Consider the following 13,685-nt stretch of genomic DNA (forward strand, 5'->3'; position numbering starts at 1 on the left):
GCATTCAACGCATCATCATCCTCCCTTTTATCCAGCAATCCAGCATGCTCCTCTCTCACAAACGGATGCTATAACCTCTAGTACTGGGCAGCAAGCTCAGTATTTCAGGTCATGTTATTCTATAGACAATGGCTAAATGACTAAATAACAAGCCAATATCCTTTATTAAATGTTTGTCATTCTGACAGGGCAAATCAAGGAGTTCAATATTGCACATAAACCATTTTCCATCCCCTAAAATAATTGTATATTCTGCAGTCTCATGATAATACAGTTTTGCTGCACACACGTTCTGTCTAATAATTCCTTTGCCTCATAACCATGGTTATGGGGGGGGGGGGGTCATGTTTTCTGACTGCTTTGCTTCAGATAATTAAGGTTTTATTCACAATGTAAGCGTCCATTATTTTTTACATTATCACATCTGATGAAAGAAAGAGAGAAGAGGGAGCCTAGCATATAAATAGATCGCACATATTTGAACTTTTATTGATTGCAACATAATCACGTAATGATAAAACAACAATTGATAACACTCATTTGTTTTCAAAAATCCTAGCTAACTGTTGCACAAAGATTGCCATTACGAGGAATCAAATGGTGAGCTGCAGCTTTGACACCGAACATGCCCACATTCTATTAAAGTGGAAAGACAAAAGTGGCTTTTACATTTCAAAGAACATGATCATATGAAGTAGAAACTTTGCCGTTTTTCTGGATGAACTCAGTGTCCACTCTTTGTCCATCTTAACCTCACAGGTCTACCATTATAGGACAGGTGACGGTAAAGAAGTCCCCTTTAATTTCTGGTCTGGAAACAACATCTTCACAGTCGTACACTACTAATTGGAGGCTATCGTAGAAGCGGCACAGGCACTTGAAAGACATTAACATTGACATACAACCTGGTACACGGTCATGCAATGATACTTGGCCAACATGACTTTGAGGTAATGATTAACATACCGAAGAGCTGCTTGAAACACGGTCTATGTAATTCCAGCCATTTTTCAGCAAATGCACTTTTGAAATCCCCCAGTTTTAACTTGGAATACCCTGTGCAACAGAAATGAAAGGGCACCAACTTTAGATTGTATATGTACAGTTTTATATAAATATACACATCTACCCCATTAGGAATCTTTATTTTCGACAATGGTTTTTGCTTTTAACTATCAATCTTCTCCACAATTTTTGCGGGTGAAGGCAAAGCCATCCAGTTTGCATAAACGCTATCATTGGCATATCTTGTAAAGACTGGGTTAGTGGCATCAAGTCTGTTGAGCAGTACGGGGCTCTTCTCAGGCCAGTTCGGGTATGACATGCCTAAAAACGAGAACATATCATTTTTCTGCACCGAGTAAAGAAAAAGAGTGCAGACAGTAAAGGTTCCCTTAAATTTTGGACAGAATGCATTTTTTCAGAAGTGAATTATAGACGGTTGTTTGACATAGGACCATGAGAAGGCTATACATTTAGAATCCTATGCAGAAATCACTTCACAGACAATAATGGTGTCCATGGTTCCTGTATAGTTTAACCGAGAAAATATACTGGATTGATTGAATAAGATTCAAAAGACAATTAGCAACAATTATCGTTGCATTATTGGTAATGTATGTCATGACCTCTAAATGTTATCCTTGGCTCACGCACCATTGATAACTGATGTCCACATAAAGCAGATACAAGAATTGCGTCACTGTAACAGGACACCATGGTCACCAAGTCACTGTTTGTTCATGGTAACTAAGTCACTGTTTGTTCATGGTAACTAAGTCACTGGCAGCCATCTTATTGCTAAATACTTTTATGAACTATCAACTGGAAGTGCTTAGGATCTATAGGATTTGTTTGGGAATTTCTTATGAAAATACTTTTACAAAGTATTGTTTGTCAATGTTGGCCAAAAGTTGATTTCAAAAGACTTACTGTACGCTTACATTATGCTTAATAGGTAGCCTATATACACACAAACAATTCAGATAACTTAAGACAGTCTGGAATCCAAATGTAATAGATAATGATTGATTCAGCAAGGCCCTGTTTCAAATGTTAAACTGTTTTTGAACAGCTTTTTCCAAATTAATAAAAAATTGCGGGTGTTGGAATGTTTTTTGAAAATGTTTATGTCGTCCAAAACGTATGTTTCCTAATATAAAATCAATACGTAGGATTGAATGTGGATTACAATATGTCATATAAGGGAATTATGGAAATGTTTACTATTTACAAAAGTGTCAATATTTTGGTCAGGTTGAATGTACATCAGAAGCAGGTCCAAATAGTGATCATCAGACACAAGATTCTCCTTTCCCACTGACTCTCATTTCCTAAGAAATGGGAGACTTTTTCATGAAGCATGCCTAGATCACAGTCACACACTACAGGAAGCCAATCACAGCATGTCAAAAGCTTATGTGTCCTGTCACTAAAATCGAGTAAATGCATGGGAGATTCTACCATAGAGCTTGTTTTCAATCCATGTGGAGGGAATGGTTCGAGGGAGAGGGGCATTATTGCTGTCCACTAGGGGTGTGTCCTCTTCGGAGAGGGCGTCGTCGTACAGTAGGGCGTCGGCTGGCGTAGACGCTGCCAGGTCCAGGTAATCCTGATAACAGGAGAGGAACACCTGATTAGGCTAATCACTAACGACAGGAAGGTGGAGCATACTGCTAATGCAGTCATAATACAGTCATATCCTACCATGCAGTTATGACCTAACTTAACTTCCCATATGGTTAAGATTGTAGCTAACTGGCATAAGATATCCAATGACAAACATCTGATAGGAAACCGAATATATTAGAGCAATACATTTCCTACTTTTGACTGAGATAAAAAGTATTAAAAGTACTCTGTTTCAAATCCTAAACATATGAATCATATTTTTGCACTGTATTTGGCATCCTAAAAATGGCACTATATTTGGCCTCTTTACCTCAACACAAGACCAACTGCTATCTATTGTAATTATACGTTTTGCAAATGTTGCCTAGGGCCATATTTTGGGGATGGTCACCTGACATTGGTTATACTTATTGCTGGACACGAGACTGGCCATTTGCGGTTTACTCCATTTATGACGTTGCGTACTGTAACTACCAGTGAGCAGTGTAACGACCGCATTAGACAGAGAAAGAGTGTTGGTTGTTTTTGCTTGATCCTACCCGGTTTTTCACCATCATCTTCTCCAGTTCTTTGCTGATGTCTATGAATATGGGCCTTTTGTTTGACTCCTGTTTCCAGCATCGAAGCATCAGATTATACCTGCAGAAACACATTCATACAACACTTAATGGTCAGAAGCAACAACACGTAACACACGATTCACCGTGAAAAGAAATGAACGGGATGGTTCACCTGCAATTTACAATAGATCATTAGAATGAATAAGTGTTGGTTTGCTGCCGGCTTGTCATGTCATGGATGTCATTACCATCACAGTGTAATAGAGTAACAGTGAGTTTTACTGTGGTTACAATGACGCTGGGGTAAAGTAAAGTGGCACACGTACATTTCCTCAGTACAGTTTTCTGGTTTCTCCATCCTGTAGCCAGTCTTGAGGAGGTTAAAGAGGCGTTCAGGGGCGATGCCTGGGTACGGGTTTCCACCCAGTGTCACAATCTCCCACAACAGCACACCAAAGGACCAGCTGGCAGGAGACAGGGGACACTGCATTAATAGCACCACAGTCTAATGCATGGGTGAAACAGTGACTGTTTGCTGTATAGTTTATCTGAGGCGGTAGGTAGCCTAGCGGTTAAGGGGATTGGGCCAGTAACCGAAAGGTAGCTGGTTCAAGTCACTGAGCTGGCAAGGTGGATAAATCTTCCACTCTGCCGTTGAGCAAGGCAATTAACCCCAACAACTGCTCCCTGGGTGCCAATTATGTTAATTAAGGCAGCCCCCAGCACCTGTCTGATTCAGAGGGTTTGGGTTAAATGTGGAAGACACATTTCGGTCGAATGCATTCAGTTGTGCAATTTAGTATATTTTTTGATCATGCAAATATTGTTGGTTATGGACATGTATCACAGGTGTTTTAAGTTGTTTGCGCAAGGTACTCACACATCACTTTGTGTTGTGTAAATGTGATCAAACAAGGATTCTATTGCCATCCATTTCACTGGGATTCGACCCTGAAAAGAGAGGCAAAAGAATAAGAGAATGGACATTGTGATCTCAGTTCTGTGAAAGAAATCCTTACTACAATCGATAACAAACTAATTGACAATTTCAGAAAACAATCAAATTTAGTCATTTTTAAAAGTACTTGGGTATTTGACATTTGGGTTCCCTACCTTGCTCCTCTTCACATATGAGTCTTCCTCATACACGTCCCGGGACAAACCAAAGTCTGAAATCTTCATCTTACGGCCCTCCGCAACTAGGACATTTCTTGCAGCGAGGTCCCTGTGAACAAGCTATTGGAGGACAAAAGTCAATTCAAGCTCCGTTCTTTACACAATATGGACTCACATTGACATGGAGCGAGGTTTAGCATGGGATTCATACATACAGTGGGTTCCAAAAATTTGGTAGCCTTGATGAATTGACCAAAAATATCAACTGTAAAAAAAAAAATACTGAGCAAAAATGTGAAGTGTATATTACTTTATACTAATGCAATTGATTAGAGAAAAGGATTTTGTTAAACAAGTAATATTTATTTTATCTTTAGTGTCATGTATTGTCATATTATGTCTTGTTCCTGTTCTTTCTCTTCACTCCGTCTCCCTCTGCTGGTCGTATTAGGTTACCTTCTCTTCCTCTCCTTCCCCAGCTGCTCCTCATCTTCTCTAACTACCTCGTTCACCCTTTTCCCACCTGTTCCCTTTTTCCCTCTGATTAGGTCTCTATTTCTCTCTCTGTTCCTGCTTCTGTCTTTGTCAGATTCTCGTTTGAGTTTCTCATGCCAGAACCAAACTATCGTCTCGTTTGCTTCACCCTTGTCCTGTCCTGTCGGAATCTGCCTGTTCATCTGTTGCTACGTCTGATCAGGTACCTCTGTCCTCTACGACCCGCGCCTACCCAGAGAGACCAGCAGTCTGTCGCCGCTAACCCAGCTATTCTCCTCTGCTGCTAGAAGGGGAACTCTTCTGTGAATATCAGAAGGACTTTATGATTTATTTGTCGCCCTCTCTGCGGGTTGTTTATTTTGCCATTATATACATTTGAAGAGGATCTATGTCTTACCTGTGTTTTGACATTAAAGGACTCTGTTTTTGTTAAACCGCTTTTGGGTCCTCACTCACGTGCATAACATTTAGCATGTTTTGGCATTAGAGTTAGGCGAACAATAACCAGAACTTTACCCAGAACAAAGAACAGACCCAAAACAGGAAGATCAGAATGCCATGAACCAAGAGGTTAAATTCAAATCCCAGGTGAATAATAATGACTGTATAAATGAAAATGCACAATGTAATCATGTACAGTACCAGTCAAAAGTTTGGACACACCTACTCATTCCATGGTTTTTCTTCTTTTAAACTATTTTCTACATTGTATTTTCAGATTTCATTATCAACAAACGTGGCGAAAAGTACAGTAAATGTGAAATGCACATAAAATCAACAGTGTAATGTTTGGATGAAGTCTTATGTTAGGTGAACTGCTGTGTCCTCAACTTTGGTCAAATAATTTTTCCACAATCTCCAAACTGTTCCCTTTCAATTGCTACTATGCTTATGCATTTCATAGAAACATTCAAATGTAACCCTATCCATATAGACCTATTCCTACTAGTGTAAAGGGTTAAGGGAATGGGCTCTTGGAAACAGTCACATCACTGGAATATTCCTATGAAAACATTAGTTAATGACCTAATGAGACTCTTAAGGGAACGTTCTCTAAAGTTGTATGAACATTTGTTGTTAACTGGGAAGATTCTTATCAATAAAATCAAACCAAATGTAATATTTGGTCCCATATTCCTGGCACGCATTGAGTACATCAAGCAGTTTGTTTTAGTTGTGTTTGATTATTTTGTGTCCAATAGAGATTCATGGTAAATCATGTATTGTGTCATTTTGGAGTCACTTTTATTGTAAATAAGAATCAAATGTTTCTGAACACTTCTACATAAATGTGGATACTACCATGATTACAGATAATCCTAAATGAATCGTGAATAATGATGAGTGAGAAAGTTACAGAGGCACAAAGATCATACCCCCCAAGACATGCTAATCTCCCTTGAAATTGGTAATGGCGAGAGGAGTATAATTTTGTTTGATTTTCTAGATCAGAATCTTTAGGGGTGCCAATAATTTTGACACCTATAATTTTGAGATAAACAATTATTACTTGTAAAACAAAATCTCTTTCTCTAAGCAATTGTATTAGTATAAATATTTTAGTTTTTAGAGCATACAATATAGTTTAGTATTTGTATTATTTACTTTATACAGTCTTTTTGGCTCATAAAGTATTTATCAAGGGTGCCAATAATTTTGAAGGTAAGGTATACTAAAGGCAAATCCTTACTTCCACTTCAGTCAAATTTTCACTGAGTCATGCAATGGGAGACTGAGAGAAATTTGACTTAAGTGGAAGTCAAGATTTGCCACATGGTGAATATTTTGAAAGCGGTAATTGCTAGACAGGCACCTTCATTTCAGCCAGGTACTGCATGCCCCTGGAGATCTGCCAGGTGAAAGAGATCAGGTCGCCCATGGTGAGTGCCCTCTCATCTGGATTCTCCAGGTAGCTCGAGTTGCGGTTGGCATCGTTGCCTGACATGTAGCTGGGTCCCACCTTTCGGCTCTCACGGAGGAAGTTGCGCAGTGACCCATATTTGGCATATTCTACAATCAGATACATTGGACCTAGACGGAAAGACACAACATTTCAGAACACACACTTAGGCTTACAGTATCTGGCAGGATTGAATTAAATATGCATCACATATACCAGGTATAACACCGGAAGGTTAAGCATTGCAAGGACATCATGTTTTCATTAATATGATCAAGTGGGTCCACAATTTATTATACCACAATCTCATGATGACTTTGAGCATCATTTGGTCAGACAGGGTATCTGAGGCACTGCTACCATAAAGGACAAGATCTGAAGACAAGATTCTCATGTATCACACATCTCCATTGTTGACGGTACAGTCAATCAACAATATTGATACCCTCAAACGGTGCTCGGAGTGGATCGGTATGAAGCCTTACCATCCTGGCTGCAGGCTCCGTACATCTTGATGACGTGTGGATGGTTGACTTGCTTCAGTAAGGTGAATTCTGACAGGAGGTCCCGCAGTTCACTATGTGAGGCGTGGTCTGTTGCAAAAATAAAAGAGAGATTCATGAAATGTTTTCATAAAATACATTACCTTATAGGCCTGCCCACTAGGCAGGATTAGGTGGCCGCCTAGGGGGACACACTGACGAGGGTGGTATTTAATAATCTTGGGTAGTTTATATTCAGAGTTTGAGTAGCCAAAGTGATCTGTTTTAGGTCTTAGTCAGGAATCAGGACTGACAAACTGTACCACATGGATGGGCAAGGGCTTAACTTTCACTGGGGATTTTTATTTTTTATTTTTTTTACAACTTTATTTAACTAGGCAAGTCAGTTAAGAACAAATTCTTATTTTCAATGACGGCCTAGGAACAGCAGGTTAACTGCCTGTTCAGGGGCAGAACGACAGATTTGTCCCTTGTCAGCTCGGGGGTTTGAACTCGCAACCTTCCGGTTACTAGTCCAACGCTCTAACCACTAGGCTACCCTGTCCTCCCCACATTCTGAAATTGCATTTATATCCTCCCCCCCCCCCCAGTTTTATCATTGGAATGGTATACAAAACTAGGCAACGGTGTGCTTTAGGACCATGCAGACACCTCCGAGATGTTGGGTAGGCTGTTTGGAGTGTTTCTCATACCGGATAAAAAAATATATAAATAATAATCATGTCCCCCCCACTTCTAAAACCAAAGTTGCACCTCTGTGAATGGGCTTTCATGAAAATGAATTGCGAGCTGACACTGTATACTATAGGCTACCATTCTACCTTGCAAGGATAAGAGGGGGCATTTTATTTTGTCTCGCCTAGGGTAGCAGAACTGCCTGCACCTTATATCTATCTTGGGCTGGCCAAAAGTCACATCATAAAAATCTACTTCCACTGTATATTCAGTATACAGACACCTAGGGACTCACTCACTGCATGAGTCTTACAATAACTGTTCCTGTTGTCTGCTCTTTGTCCGGTTAGCATTACCTTTAAGCATTTTCACAGCTACTGTGGTGTAACCAGCCTTTCCTTTCAGCCGGAATGCAGTCGCCTTGACAACCTTCCCAAACTCCCCTTCTCCTAACGTTTTGCCCAGCACCAGGTTTTTGCGTGGAAATTCCCATTTGGGATCCTCCTGTTAAAATAATTAAGCAACACATTTAAAAAACGTTTCTATTAATACAACATATATTTGCAGGTCTCATGATCATTCAAAAGGCAATTTAGTATAGCTGGGTTTGCAAAATTCCAGAAACTTTCCAAACATTTTCAGGAAAGGCCTTACAGGTATTTTGAAGGTGTCAATGGCTACTTGGTTCTCCATGGAGTCCAACGAGCCACGGCGCATGTTGTTAGCAGAGTAGCTGATTGGGTAGGATTGTGCGGGCCGCCGGAAGGTCATCTCAGCCGAGGTTATGGGCGGCTTGGGGGAGTTCTTGTGGTAACGATGGATGAAGTAGGAGGACAGGAGAATGGAGACGATGAAGGAGAGCAGCACGGCAGTGGCAATGATGGTCTTGCAGACCTCGTCACACATGGCCTCTGCATCAGACAGGGTAGAAGGAGACAGTGAACAAAAAACACGATGGAAACCATCCTTTGACAACACGGGCAAAATGTAATTTCACCTTTGATTGACATACAGTATCATATCTTGAAACATCTCCCTTTGGAATGCTGTTTTGTTACCTATTGGGGGGGGGGGGGGGGGGGGGTATGGGTCAATACACGTAGAACAAAAAGGTTTTGAAATGATACAACTCACCCTCTATATCATCCTTCTCACAGAAGCATTTTTCAGAGTAGCAGTAGCAGGTTCCATGGCCAGCTCTAATGCCAGACATGATGCCCTTCTCATGACCACCTATAACGGGTTCAACTGAGAGACACAAACACATGTAAATCTATTGAATTCAACAATTAAAAAAAAAACTCTTGAAATACCATCAAAAAATAAAGGACATCAATAAGGTAGCCAAATATATATGGCCGTAAAAGATTTAGGACATTTCTCACGTGTACAATCCTGAGGACATATTGATGCGTCTTTGCTTTCAACTGCATCACAAAAGCCATCAGGGCACGTGCGGAGGTCAGGGGAGCAGGTGGAATAACTTTCTGATATTCCTGAAAGATAAAGGAAAAATATAATAGCATCATTTCCTGTTTCCATTAAACACCCCCTATATGTGGCATATAGGGCTTGCCCTGAAGAAGAATTTGTCTGTAACTGAGAATAGGACCTTCCAGCTGGATTACCTGGTCAATGACAGGTAATCTGGTCAATGACAGGTAATCTGGTCAATGACAGGTAATCTGGTCAATGACAGCGTGGGTACCTTTTGCAGAGCCCTGTCTCCATTGGCACCTCCCTGTGGTTGCCCCCAGGCCTCTGATGGTCTCACAATCCCCACGCTGTCTTCCCTTTGCACAGGAGAGGAACTGCTGGTCCTCTAGGCCCTGCTTATCAACTACACAACACAAACACAACATTTATGAAGACAAAACACATGTTCACGGTATGCTTAGCTATTATGCTATTGTCAAGCAAGATCACAAGAGTCTTGGACACGGACAAAGCTATGGATAGAGTCTTGGACACGGACAAAGCTATGGATAGAGTCTTGGACACGGACAAAGCTATGGATAGAGTCTTGGACACGGACAAAGCTATGGACAGAGTCTTGGACACGGACAAAGCTATGGACAGAGTCTTGGACACGGACAAAGCTATGGACAGAGTCTTGGACACGGACAAAGCTATGGATAGAGTCTTGGACACGGACAAAGCTATGGACAGAGTCTTGGACACGGACAAAGCTATGGACAGAGTCTTGGACACGGACAAAGCTATGGATAGAGTCTTGGACACGGACAAAGCTATGGATAGAGTCTTGGACACGGACAAAGCTATGGATAGAGTCTTGGACACGGACAAAGCTATGGACAGAGTCTTGAACATGGACAAAGCTATGGATAGAGTCTTGGACATGGATAGAGTTAACATAATTTGACAGGTTTCTACTACACTAGTCCTAAGGTCTCTAACAATGAGGCATGAGCCTTGCAAAATAACTGAACTGATGACTTCCAAATATGAATGCCATACATTGGTAATCACTGTGGCCCAATCAGCATCAGTCTGGAGTATTGCTGGGAATTAACTTATTATCTCATGTACTTACTATTGCTATCGAGCACAACGAGGATCTGAGTGCTAGCCTGCAGCAGATTCTGTTGCTCTTGAGCAATAACCACATACTGCAGGTCCTGGCACTCTGGCCTGCGAAGCGCCTCTGTGTCGTTCACATATAGCACCCCCACCATGTCCTTGAGGCTCTGTGCGATGCTAATCGCAGCGTAGCATGACTGTACGTCGTCGGACACATTCCCTGTCTTCTCTGCTACTACTAGCCGGTATGTGACATTGATGCCCTGGAACTTCAGGCTGTTGTCCACACAAATCCTACCGACCTGAAAAGAGAAGGAACACGAATCATGCAGGGAAAATGCTACATTTCTAATCAGATTGACACATGATCTTACATTGAGCCTACTGGGGGGGAAAAATAGGTCCATGATGAGCTAACCTCTGAAATATCAACCAAGTAACCTCACAGACTGCTTTAATGGCATTTCATCACATCACTCTTGAACAGCGAAATACTATTATCTTAAAATAGTTGTCTGCTTCATAAGCATTTCATAAGCAGTGACTCTCTTCTCAAGCAAAGAGGGCTGTATGTGAACTCTATAGGTACCTGGGAGTAGACATTAGCTCTACGTGTTAGTGCGAAGAGGTATGTCACATTGGTGAAGAGAATGGGGACAGGTAAGACGGTGATATTGTAGTGCAGCATCACAGTTCCCTCTGGACCGGGGTATGTAGTGTCATTGACCAGGTAATCCAGCTGGAAGGTCCTATTTTCAGTTACAGACAAATTCTTCTTCAGTGCAAGCCCTACATGCCACACAAAGGGTAGAAGGGGGGGCTGTTTATTTAATGAATCGATCAAAAGATTTAGTAGACGTTTGTCACATTAACAGGCTGGTTTCCCAGACACATATTAAGGCTAGTCCTGGATTGAAAAGCGACAAGGCTTACTCTGTGTCTGGGAAACCAGTCTTTAGAGAGATTGTGGAACTCATCTGGACTACTCACGGAACTCATGAACAGTGCCTCGGACGTTGCCAAAAATGGCCTTCTCTTCTTTGAAAGAGTATTCTATGGTGAACATTTCATTTATCCATGAGTCATTGGTCATCATATTTCCGACAAATCTATTCTGACTCTGGGATTTGGGATACCTGGGTGTTGTGTCTCTATCATAGACAACCAAGTTGCCAAAAGAACTTCCCTGAGAAGAACACAAGAACAACAGTGCTATCAATGATACATGTATAGCAATAAACCGATATACAGCTTTGGTAGTAAAGTAAAGTAAAGTCACCTGCTTGCGATCAAATTCCAGCACCACGTCCTCTGTGTCCGTTTCACTGACATACGGCGCATTGTCGTCCTCGTCGTAGACGTTGATATGCAGTGTAACAAAAAAGGTGTCTACCATTGTGTCAGTCTGCACTGTGCAGATCAGCATGGGACTGTATGTCTCGCTCTCCTCGCGGTCCAACGGAGCAGTCACTACCAACTCAGTGGTGTTTTCATTCACAGCGAATGGGGCCGGAACATCTAGAGCCAAACCGGAAACCGTGAAGAGGAGATGTAAACATATCATGTTAGTCTCATGTTGCCAGACTTTGTAGTTTCCTATTCACCCAGCTACTGGAACAGCAATGAGAAAGAAAATTGAGAAAAAAAAAGATTTAAGTTAATATCGTGCATTCTATAAGAGTGGGAACGTGGGGTAGACATTGTTAATGTTGTAAATGACTATTACTGCTGGAAACGGCTGACTTTGAATGGAATATCTACATAGGTGTACAGAGGCCCATTATCAGCAACCATCACTCCTGTGTTCCAATGGCACGTTGTGTTAGCTAATCCAAGTTAATCATTTTAAAAGGCTAATTGATATTAGAAAACCCTTTTGCAATTATGTTAGCACAGCTGAAAACTGTTAAAGAAGCAATAAAACTGTCCTTTAGACTTGTTGAGGATCTGGAGCATCAGCATTTGTGGGTTCGATTACAGGCTCAAAATGGCCAGAAACAAATCACTTTATTCTGAAAATCGTCAGCCTATTCTTGTTCTGAGAAATGAAGGCTATTCCATGCGAGAAATTGATAGCTGGGCATTTGTCCGTAGTCATGGTAGCATCCACATTAACAGTAACAAGCTTGATGTAATCATTGCATGGGACCAAATACTAAACTTTTGACAACTTTAACACACATATAAGTGATTTTGTTCCAATACTTTCTTCCCCTAAAATGGGGGGGGGACTATGTACAAAAAGTTGTGTAATTTCTAAAACGGTTCACCCGATATCATGAAAATACCCTTAAATTAAAGCTGCACTTTAACCTCATAGTTATTGTATCATTTCAAATCCAAAGTGCTGGAGTACAGAGCCATAAAAAATGTGTCGCAGTCCCAATACTTTTTTGTTTTCTTTATATGATACAATATCAGTGCTAGTTGCATTTACAACTTTTCTACGTGGTACGTGGTATGCTAGTGTAGAAACCTGCAAAGTGTTTGATGTTTCTCATAATATGATGCACAGAGACAGTGTGGGTGAAGGCGAGTGTAGCAAGCCTCACCGGATTCTACACTGTAGGAGATGGTGTAGTTGGGGCAGACGTTAAGCCTGGTGAGCTGTCTGAGCTGGCGGAGGGCGCCGGGGAACCTGTTCTCCTTGATGTGGGAGCTCAGGTCTTTGTCAGGGAAGCACAGTTTCTTCAGCTCTGGTCTGGTCTGGCCACACGGTGGCGCCGTGTCATTGATGAAGGTCAGGCTGACTTGTACGGTGGGGTGGCCGAGGCCACAGAGGAACTTCTTCAACGGTCTGGTCGCAGCAATGACACTCAGCGGCAGCTTCCAAAACTTATCTGATCAGCAAGAGAACCAAAAGAGTAACACAATGCCCCATTTAAATCTTCCACAGTGCATTTATTTCTTGATGACTGGGCACTTTCTGGGCTTCTATGCAATTACATTACTATCCTGGGCTCCGGTTTCCCAAAAGCATCTTAATGCTAAGTTCATCGTTTAGAACCAATGGTCAGAACCGGATTCTGAAAGCAGATCCCTGAACATGATGTATCACCTTGAAGCTCAACGTTATTAGTACGCACAAAGCGTGAAAGCTGAGCAAACTTGAATAATTTCCCCTCACACATTTTACAATGTAAAACTGGAGTGTTCTGTTCAATGGACAATTGGAAATATCAAAGTAAATAGATTGAACGGTCAACTTCACAACATATTCCATAAACAATGGGAAAACAATACGTGCGCACAACCTTCTGTCTC

General features: G+C 41.3%; 1 protein-coding gene across 1 annotated transcript in view; it reads right to left on the reverse strand.

Moving 5' to 3' along the window:
• Positions 1-460: 460 nt before the first annotated feature.
• The window catches only part of LOC139409451 (ret proto-oncogene receptor tyrosine kinase), a 29,958-nt gene continuing 16,733 nt past the window's right edge, over positions 461-13,685 (reverse strand). Inside the window, exons 3-20 of the mRNA XM_071154619.1 lie at positions 12,974-13,261; positions 11,701-11,939; positions 11,412-11,607; positions 11,011-11,210; positions 10,435-10,723; positions 9,589-9,720; positions 9,266-9,376; positions 9,015-9,128; positions 8,535-8,791; positions 8,237-8,384; positions 7,188-7,295; positions 6,616-6,833; positions 4,305-4,427; positions 4,072-4,142; positions 3,518-3,655; positions 3,171-3,270; positions 2,464-2,611; positions 461-1,326 (exon numbers count right to left, since the gene is read on the reverse strand). Of these exons, the coding sequence (XP_071010720.1) occupies positions 1,169-1,326; positions 2,464-2,611; positions 3,171-3,270; positions 3,518-3,655; positions 4,072-4,142; positions 4,305-4,427; positions 6,616-6,833; positions 7,188-7,295; positions 8,237-8,384; positions 8,535-8,791; positions 9,015-9,128; positions 9,266-9,376; positions 9,589-9,720; positions 10,435-10,723; positions 11,011-11,210; positions 11,412-11,607; positions 11,701-11,939; positions 12,974-13,261 (3,038 nt within the window). The 3' untranslated portion in view covers positions 461-1,168. The remainder of the gene's footprint in view (positions 1,327-2,463; positions 2,612-3,170; positions 3,271-3,517; positions 3,656-4,071; positions 4,143-4,304; positions 4,428-6,615; positions 6,834-7,187; positions 7,296-8,236; positions 8,385-8,534; positions 8,792-9,014; positions 9,129-9,265; positions 9,377-9,588; positions 9,721-10,434; positions 10,724-11,010; positions 11,211-11,411; positions 11,608-11,700; positions 11,940-12,973; positions 13,262-13,685) is intronic.

This window comes from Oncorhynchus clarkii, chromosome 1 (genome assembly GCF_045791955.1).
Source record: "Oncorhynchus clarkii lewisi isolate Uvic-CL-2024 chromosome 1, UVic_Ocla_1.0, whole genome shotgun sequence".
Classification (NCBI taxonomy): domain Eukaryota; kingdom Metazoa; phylum Chordata; class Actinopteri; order Salmoniformes; family Salmonidae; genus Oncorhynchus; species Oncorhynchus clarkii.